General features: G+C 38.7%; 1 protein-coding gene across 1 annotated transcript; it reads right to left on the minus strand.

The window, feature by feature from the left end:
- Positions 1 to 7,089: 7,089 nt before the first annotated feature.
- LOC141633855 (uncharacterized) lies at positions 7,090 to 9,937 on the minus strand. Its single transcript, XM_074446232.1, has 3 exons — positions 9,600 to 9,937; positions 8,640 to 8,976; positions 7,090 to 7,808 (listed from the first exon to the last, which is right to left on the minus strand). Exons 2-3 carry the CDS (start codon positions 8,871 to 8,873, stop codon positions 7,689 to 7,691), a joined length of 354 nt encoding a protein of 117 aa, XP_074302333.1. The 5' UTR covers positions 8,874 to 8,976; positions 9,600 to 9,937; the 3' UTR covers positions 7,090 to 7,688.
- Between the last annotated feature and the right edge of the window lie 547 nt (positions 9,938 to 10,484).

Here is a 10,484-nt window from a genome sequence, read left to right on the forward strand (position 1 = left end):
AATAACAGATTGAATATATGCAAGGACACGACTTGCATGTGGAGATAAGGTTGGAAGAGTACAACTCAACATATCTCTGGCGACCAAGTTGCGAAATAACAGTACGACGAGGTATGAAGATGATGATGATGACGAGGCTTTGTTGACAAGCGGATGCTTCACGCCTCTTAATCCAATAATTCCGTTGATGTTCAAGGGATGCTTTGATTAATGGGTGTTGATCGCGCGGAAGCCCGGAGAACCTTCCCATCATCTTCAATCGTTTGTGTAAGCCATTCTTCGTTGTTGATAAAATTAGGGTTCATTGCCATGTTGTTTCAATTAATGAATGTTAGTAAAGGATGCTTTAATATTTATAGCTAGTCATATTTATAAGTTTTTTCAAAACCGTTGGTAATTAATTTAAGGGATATTCTGCATACATCGGAATTCTAACGGGCCGTAATTATACATGCATCTAGTAATATTTAATTTAATTTTTTTTTATTTTTTAAGAACAAACAACAACGGTTATTTACAAACAACCCGTTGTTATAACTTTCCCCCCAAAATTGAGTCACACTTTCCACAACGGGTTTTTATACTTAAAACCGTTGTTAATATTTTTCACAACGGTTTCCTTAAGAAAACAACCGTTGTTAAAACCTTTTACAACGGACGCTTTAACAACGTCCGCTTTTTTATATAACAACGGTTTTTGACCGTTGTTATAGCCTGTATCAGTAGTAGTGACAACCTTGTTCGTATTTTAATTCTAATAAATTTTAAGTTACAAAACCACTTTGAATGTTTTAAGTATAGAATGCCCTTTTATTTCTTTCAAATAGCCAAGTGAATAAAATGCAAACTAATCTGGCAGAGTCTGTATTCACTACAAAAGGCGTGTGTCCGTGGCTAAGCACGTACAATCGGGACAACCAGCCTCCCGCGATGCATTAGCACCCACGCAAGCCTGGCTCCTCTGGACGAGTGGGCATACTAGACCCCTTAGCCAGCAATCAAACAGCGATGGCCAAACAAACGACGTGCATGCACAAATCAAAGCACCAGAAACGGTACGACACAAAGATATATCCACCAGAAAATACTTAAGTTCAAAAGCAAAATACGTCTGGTACCAGAACCAGACCAAAATGCATTAAAATGTTCAAAATAAAACTAAGATGTTATGCCCCGCAGGGCCAGAAACTAACTAAACATGGCAAAAGTCTTTCAGACGCAGAGAAAAGCTAATCTATGTCAATATGCTCCACAGCCTCAAAAGCAGCAGCTTGAGTGTCAGGAGCATGAGAATTCACCTCTTCCTCAGCACGTGGGTCATCAGCAGAAGCAGCACCAGGTTCCACTAAGCCAGCTAGCAGATCTAGGTTCAGGCCATCAGGGAAATCAGCAGCAAGCTTCTCCTCTTCAGCTCCTAAGTTCCAAGCCGAGTGCTCCCCCTTCTGGAACGCCTTTATGCACTTGATCTTCGTCTCCAGAGCAGCATAGGACAGAGCATTCGCCAAAGTCTATTTCAGCTCCTACACATTAGAAGCCTTCTCTTCCTGGATCTGAGAAACACGAGCCTCGGCATCAGAAGCACGTTTCTCAACCTCTGAGGCACGTCTCTCAGCTACTGAAGCGCGTTTCTCAGCGTCAGCAGCATTCTTTTCAGCGCTAGAAATCCGCCCTTCAAAGAGAAAAGATTATGCAACCTCGCTTCGAGCGACCTCCTCCAACAATGACTATGGGACTTGTCTAAATCGGCTGAATTTTAAGCACATTTTCATTGGCTTCTTTCATCCGCTGAGAAAATTAGCATTTTCGCTTCCGGAGAGGTACCTTCTCCCATGAGATCTGAGAGCCATCTGGAAGGACTGTCGCACCAGAGCAGAATGTCAAAAAAAAAAATGGAGCAGTCAGAATCCGTTTACCTTAAAGGAGTGCTCAGTTGCACGATCCACCAAATTATGCAAGGCTCTGCTGTCCAACGCAGACCTAGGAGCTGGAAGTAGCATCTGGTTCATTAAGCCCAGGTTACGCGCAGAATTAGCCTTTCCAAAGTCGTCTGGAAGTGTAAGGACGATAACCCCAGCAGCAGAAGTGGATTTGGAAGTAGAAGTAGCCCCAGAAGCAGGAGCAACTCCAGAGGCAGGGATGGCTTCAGACGCTGGGATCGAAGTAGAAGCAGACACAGCAGGGCCAGAAGCAGGAGTAGGTTTGGGAACCGGAGAATCCCCAGAAGCAGACAGCCCATGCCCAGGCAATGGAGGCCTCACAACTAGAGGAGTGGCTTCAATAGAAGTCTGCTCCTTAGCCCGGCCCACAGCAGTAGATCTTCTCTTAGGACGAGGTCCAGAACCAGGGGCAGGGGTGGACTTTCTCTTCTCAGCAGGCTTGGAGGCAACTTCGACTCGCTTCTTTTCCCTCTGGGCCGAGACGTCGTCCAGCAAAATTTTGGATTTTGCAGAGCCTGGAAGCAAAAAAAGATAAAGTCAGAACTAGAAATATCAAGTATCCAGAAACAGAACATAGTCAAAAGAGAAGAACAACGCACCAGTCGACATTGATTCACAATGTTCTTTTTCCTCAGCTGCTGTTTCCTTCACCGCAGAAGCAGAATCCTGAACCAGATTGGGGAAGGTCCTATGCTCAGGAGGTGGACCAAATAGCTTGGAAAGAGACGCAGCTTCGTCGGGGGATGGAGGCAAGTGGCACAGATCTGCACAAAAAACCAAGTAAGGAAATATAAGCATCAAAGAAAAATACACAGGAATAAGGGCATGCAAATACCGTCTGTTGACCGCCAGACGCTGACAATGTAGTCAGTGGGATCCGGAAGAGTGTCTACTTTCACAAAAATGAAGCGAGTGAACCATTTGCTATCATCCGGTTTCACGGGGAAGATAATGCAACTCTTTTCCCCGTCCCGAACCCGGATAGTCACTTGACCCCGACTAAGGGACATGATCGAAAATAGGTGTGCAAGGTCCGGGAGACCTATTTCATAGCCAAAACGGCTATTCATAGCCTCAATAGCAAGCAAAGTCCGCCAGCTGTACGGAGCTACTTGGCAAATAGCCAAATGATTCAGGTTCAGAAACTCCTGAATCAGAGGAGGAAAAGGAAACCGCAGACCCAGTCGGAAAGCATACTCGTACAAGCATATCCACCCCTCCCTCACGGAATCGGCTTTTTGGCCAGGGGTCGGTATATGAAACACCACATTGTCAAAAAAACCAAACGTTTCCTTGATATAAGCAAGGTCCTCTGGAGAAAAGTCAGAATCACAAGAATGCTTGGCGGAAAGGACACCGCCGGAAAGGAAAAGATCAGGCGGCGTCACTGGATCTGAGGCTGAGGTCGAAGAAGCAGATTTTTGTGACATGATGTGCAAAGAAAGGAAAAAAAACAAGTAGGAGACGAAGTACCTATGGAAGAGCAGCCGACAGAGAGAAGGAGGGTTTATGAGAGAGGAAGATGAAAGTGATTGATAATGATGGAAAAGTGAGAAGGTAGAGAGATAGGGGAATACCGAGGGGATATAAAGGAGAGAGAGGAAGAGTTAGTGGGAGAGTTATTGCGGCAGTTGAATAAAGTAGGGAAGTTATCAAGGCTAAGGTACCTGCTAAAACCTCGCCAGTTCTCCGCATCACAACAGAAATTCTCGCCTAAAAATATTTGAGACGGAAATTTGGGGGCAATTGTTAGGGATAAAAATTGCATTTTATCACCTGTGACGTGGCATTATTCTACTGGCAGAAAAAGTGGCAAGGGTATTGCAACGTGGCACGCGGTAGTTGGTAGAAGAGGGGAGAGAGGAATCGCTGAGGTGGCGTATTGTAGACCATGGGATCAAATGTAACAAACATAATATGGACCAAAGAGGAAATTCACGTGCACAAAAAGGAAGGAACTCAGTCAACAAACAAACTCCTATTTTTTAGAGGATTGACCAGGTATTTAGCAACAGACGCAGAGGCAGCTCAAAAACCCTAGTTCTGATTCCAGCATCTATATAAGGACGAGGAGAGCAACATTCAAGGCATCCGAAAATTACCACAAGCAACGCATTAATCCTCAAAATCCCGTCTATACTTGGCCATAATTCTCTAGCAAAATAATTGTATTTCCTTACTTGAGTATCTAATCTCGATTATAGTGCAAAGTTGGTGGGATTCCGACTCCCCACGCGGTTGTTCCCACACCGGGTTTTCCGCGTCACCAAAAATTCCTCGTGTCACTCTCTTATTTCGTTGTTCATTCGTACATTAAATTCGCTGCATTCATTCCGTCGTTGACCATAGATTAATCACTATCACTCACTAATTAAAATTTATAACTCGGTAAATTTTTACCAAAACAGTATGTTTTAATTGTTCTAAGTTTTAATTGTATTTTCTTATTTTTTTATTATCATTAATGAATGCAAGTTATCTATGTTATCAATTTATCTGACAAAATCTTATCTCTTTTCTTATCCAATCTTAATTTTTTTCTTATCTCTTACCCACAATCTTAACCTTCTCCTTATCTCTTACACACAATCTTATCCAACAATCAAGATCAAATAACTGAGATATCAATCGAACGGCTTAAAATTAAAATGACTCGAGATTAAAGACGGTAAAAAACCGTTAAAAAGTGTTAGAATTTCTAATTTACCCTAATTTATATTAAAAAAAACCGTGAAAAAAAAAGAAATTCTAATTTAAAATAATAACAATAAAAATAATAAATTATAAAACCAAAAAATTTGTATGATTGCAAATAATGATAATGAAGTAAGAAGAAATCTAAATGTGAGATAGTGGAATGTTGATGTGGATATTGTGGGGTATAGTAAAGTATGAGAGAGAAGGAAAGTTGAGTATTTGTTGATGTGCGTTTTTTTGATTTTTTTTTTTGGTGAATTTTGGTGGTCAGTAGAAAGGTGAAGTATATGGTGAATTGGAAAGAGAAAAGCTAAAAAGTGTAGGGTGAAAATTCGTGAGAATTCACTGATACAGATGTTTTAAGTTATACTGAGTATTAAAAATTGTTTTTAGGGTTTTTGTCAAAAACTACCTTTTATTTAGGGTCATTTGTGAACAACTACCTTTCATTTTATTTTTGGCTTTCAATTACCTTTCATTTCTTCATTTTGCGAAAGACTGCCAAAAATCCACTTTCGGCGATAAAAAGTCAACTTTCCGGCGTTGACTTACCATTTCATGTTGAATCTAACTCTTTAATTCATAACCCTAATAATAGATGATAAAGATTGATTAAACTCAACATTAATCACCTTAATTTGTCTATCTCTTACCCGAATCAAAGTCCTAATCACCGAAACAAAATCATCATTGATATTAATCTCAATATGGTAAATAATTCTTCAACAATAATGATCTGTTATGGCCATGTTTGCAAAATTAACTTCTAGTGTTAACTATTCGAAAATAATCATGAATTCACTCTTAGGATCACTTATGTGCTACTATCTCATTAGTTTTCGTATACCCACCATCTTACCATGAAGAGAGAAAGAAGGTACTTTAATATGACTTAGATGAATAGTAGGTTGATGAATCATGAGTAGTTTATAAGGTTGTTGAAATGTAAGGGTGAAGGTGAAAGTGGTAGTAAAGGTGACGACGGAGATGGAGATAGAGATTGAGATGATTGATGCGTTGGTATTCTTTTGAACAAACTTTTGATAAGGTGTTAGACATGGAGATGAGCTTTTTCGGATTTTGTTGGGTGAACAAAGGGAGAAATATGGGTTATATGTGTGAAAAAGGGAGAAAAGAGCAAGTCAACGCCGAAAAATTGACTTTTTTTTGCCGGAAGTAGAATTTTGGTAGTCTTTCGCAAAATGATGAAATGAAAGGTAGTTGAAAGCCAAAAATAAAATGAAAGATAGTTGTTCACAAATGACCCTAAATAAAAGGTAGTTTCTGACAAAAGACCCATGTTTTTAACATAAAATGAATCATCGGCTCAAAAGTTCCAAAACAAATAAAGAAAGTTCTTTAGTTGTCTTCTATCCTCAATACAAATTTGTATTCATCTCCATTTAGTACTTTAAATCCTACGTTTTGTAGTAGTGCATCTTCTATTAGAGTATCGTGAAGGCTGTCTTGTAGCTATCGTCATCTTTTCATTGTTTTTAGCGTACCTTTAATTTTATTTAATTTAAACTCATTAGCTTATAAAATTGTTCAAGAAACGTGTTTTTTTTTTTCATTTTTTTTTCAGACTAGTCATTGGTCCACGTCTTAACGGGCGCGGCATCCTATTAGATTACGTTACCGTTCATCTCCGATTGTATTAATGTTAATGTCTAATTTGTGAAAATGAGTGATAACACCTATTTATTTCTGCTGAATGTAGTATCTGACACATCACGTCTATGTGTTTGCTTATGGGGATTACTTGTGTGTATTTTGTTTTCAACATTTCCCTTCAAATTTCACCATATTTCCCTCTAAATTTGTCTATTTAATTCCTTCTGTTTCTCATTTCGGTTAGAAATTGACTTATTCCCCTTACTCTTCACCTGCACGTCCTCCTTTCCTTACCCTTTCCCGTATCTATGCCTCATCCTCTTTCCCATTACTCACCCGTTACGCCTCTTACTAATCATCCCCTTCTCTTCCTCCTGTTTCTTTGTCTTCCCCTTCCCTTCCGGCCTCTTGTCCTCCTGCCCTCGGACCGAACCAATGTTGTCACCTTTCTCCCTTGGTTTAAAAAAAGTCGGAATAAAATCAGATATATTTGTATCAGTTATGTAAGGCTCACAATGATAAGACATTTCGTAACTAAAACTGTGTCATTATTGACTAAGTATAATAAGCACAAGTACATAACTATTCGCTTAAGCAATGCATCTCCTCACATCGGCTGCTACCCACGACAATTTCAATTTATTAAATCATTCCAACATCACTATCATTGATGGCCAAAGTAGTTTTTCCAAAGTAGTTTGCCCAGTTTTATAACCAAATAAGAAATCACCTCAGACTTTTCCCTTTTCGGTATCTAAGTTATAAAACTTGTTTATTGAAACAAATAACACTCTCCCTTGAATAACAGGTTGAACACAAAGACATATATTAACAGTTTCCACCTGAGGCCAACTCTGTAACTCTATAATATAATCAAGAAAACATAAGAAATTTTTCGGTTTAATATGTGAGACTGTCTCATACAAGACTTATTGACATATTAATTAGGAAAATTTAATAGGAATAATCTAATCTATCGGCAGTCTTCTCATGCTAATCCATACTTTAAAAAAACACACCAAAAACCCAACTATGACCCCTCTCATTTCTGACTAAACTCGGTGGCAAGGCTACCTTTCCAACCCGTAAATTTTTTGTTAATGTTGTTACTAACCACCCATTATTACTCTTTACACCCAAAAGTAAGAAAACTCCATTAGTTAATGAGGCCCCCAAAATACTCATCTTCCCTTATAATCTTCCCCTCCCTCCAATTCTAATCTTATTAACGCCATTTTGGAGCATTGTTTCCGCCATTGTTGACCACTTGATCTCCCTCCAAAAATTACCAAAACCCCCAAAATGTGTTCATTATAAACTCTACCACCATTGTGATTGTTGGTCGCCTTGTTTAATTCATCTATTAAGTAAATCTTCACTGCCGCTTCACATTCGGCCACATCAGCAGCTTCTGGCTCCCATTGAAGCCTTGAAGCAACCCTAGACCCTTTGAAGAACACCTGCACTGGGTGAGATAAATGCAGTTTTCGCGTAGAATACGCCGCCATCTTCTGTTTTTATGGTCACTCCAATATCTGAGTACTCAATTTCTGTCACAACCTGTAACATTTTATTCACAACACGAAAAAATTAGCATATATAGCTATGTTTCTATATTTCTTACTGACTTTAATGATTCCCCAAAGATTTGCTTGGTCGCAAACGACAGAGTTAGGGCTCATGAATTCAGGTGTAGACTGCCTAAAAGCGAGACTTCCCGAGCTTCCGAATGGCCCATTAATGAAATTTACATCTGCTTCTGACAAGAATCTTCTTAAAATAGGAGCATAGTGGTTGATTCAGATCAATATAATTGCATCAATAGGCTGCTAAGTGCTAACTAGTAAAATAAAATGGCAATGTAGTTGATTTTCAACCTCACCCTCCAAAAAGGCGACTTTGGACAGAAGATTTTCAATCTCATTCTCCACAGCTTTAATCTCTTTACAAATGGGTCAGGAGTCAGGACAGTTCAATCTCATTCTCCACAGCTTTAATCTCTTTACAAATGGGTCAGGAGTTAGGACAGCCTATGCTATCAGCGTATCACCAATCTCTTTACTAACGACAGAGTTAGGGCCCAGGAATTCAGACGTAGGTTGCCTAAAACCGAGACTTTCTGAGTTTCCGAATGACCCATAATGAAATTACATCCGCTTCTAGGAGGAATCTTCTTAAAATGGGAGCATATTGGTTGATTCAGATCAATATAATTGCATAAATAGACTGTTAAGTGCTAACTAATAAAATAAGGTCAAATGGCAATGTATTTGATGCAAACTTAATCCGCAGCATTTAAGTGAAGTTTTGTCGCAAGTTTTCTACTGGATAAAAAGAGCGGGTTGGATATTAAGGGCAATGTATAAAAACTCAAATCAAGTAGAGACTTACCTGTTGCTTATTCAACTCCTCCTTTGAAAGAGGCGCAAACTGAACGTCAGCTACTGATCTTAATTTTGAAAGATCGTTCTCTAACTCCTTAGACCTGGCTGAAAACTCCATGGGCAATCTTCTCTCTTTATCCATTTCAAGCTCTAAAGAACTAACTCTGGCCAAAATATTTTTGGCCTCTCCTTCTACACCTTCAAGTTGCCTCTCTACCTCTTCTTTCTTTGTTTTTGTCATCTCAAGCTCTCGTGTGACCTCCTTCAAATCATTTACCGAAGCTAGTTGACTTTGCCACCTCTCAGCTTCGTCCTTTGTTCTCAAAAACTCCTGCTTTAACTTCCTGCACTTAGCAACAAACTCTGCTGACTTGATAGAAAACTCCACTGACTTAGCATCTAACACTGCTGACTTAACATTAAACTCATCTTCTAAAGCCCGATATTTTTCTAACACCTTTGCCCTCTCATTTTCGACCTCACCCTCTAGAAACACGATTTTAGATCGAAGATTTTCAATTTCATTCTCCACAGCTGGCAAAGCAGATGGACATGATCAGTTACTATTCCTAAGGAGTTCCACTATTAATAAGAGGAAATACTATTCCTAAGCTACAGTCAATAAAATCAATTCAATCAATCCTAAATTGAACATCTCACGAAATCAATTCAATCAATCATTGCTATCAATAATATATTGAGTTGCTTTAAGCTTCATATCCACTTTCTGTAGCTCCTCGGTAAGTTAAAATTCAAAATCCAATAACTGTGCAATTAACCAAAGAATCAATTAACTCAAAACAAACAATTTAAGGAGAAAAATCAACCATAATTAGATGATTTCAAATAACCAGCAAAGCAGAACATCAGTGTTTCCATGATCACTGATCAGCGTCTATAATCAAAGAAAATTCCTAGCGCAATATTTTATTCACGTTAGTATTGGCACTATAATACTAATGATCACCTGATTTCACTTTGCTTCCTCTTATTCTGATATCTCCATGATCAGCATCTTATTCTTTTTCGTTGACGTACTCATTCCCTTACATCTCGCACCTCCTTCTCTGTCGCCATCGTCAACAGCGCTACCGCCGCCAGCCCCGCTCTCCATTATCATCAATTCGTCATCGATGGAACCTGTGTTGTCGCCAATTCCTGCAAGCCAAAATAGTAAACCAAAAAAACGTAAAGTGGATCAAAGAAGTTCAAAGATGATCAAGATAGAGGACAAGTTAAGCATGCCCATAGTCTAGAACGAATGTTGTAAACGAGGTAGTTCAACATATTATTTTTATGCATAACTGTTGCACAAAGGTTTCTGGTACTAACGTATGGAGAATTTTCGGAAAAATTCACAAGTGTTTGAAATTCTTTAAAAAGCTTTTTTATGTTCAAGAGGAACATTATTTCAAAACGGAAGAACAAAAAAAGAACAAAAAGAATATGCTTGTACAATAATTTAAAAGATGCTAATCCCATTTGTGCAAGTTGTTTTTCATGCTAAAAATAGGTCTTATGCTTTTTCCATTTGTGGCAAAATTATGAGTTCCCATATCTTATGGGAAACACTCCTTTACTTTGGAAAAATGCAGCCACCTTGAGCCTCACAAACCTGATTGTTCTTTTATAATTTTAAATGAAAATGCATACTACAAACTTATGGATATTAGATTAATGTAGTGTTAAGACCCTTCTCTTACACACTACCTTTCTCTATAAATAGCCACTTCATTTTGTCATTTATTGCAAGACTTTGAAAGCGCATTCATTGTAAACATTTTGCAAATCTTTTCAGCATTAAAAGCTTTGTTCTTCAATCATTTGCAAAACCGTTTTCTGGTTTTCAAAA

This window comes from Silene latifolia, chromosome Y (assembly GCF_048544455.1).
Source record: "Silene latifolia isolate original U9 population chromosome Y, ASM4854445v1, whole genome shotgun sequence".
NCBI classification, from domain to species: Eukaryota; Viridiplantae; Streptophyta; class Magnoliopsida; order Caryophyllales; family Caryophyllaceae; genus Silene; species Silene latifolia.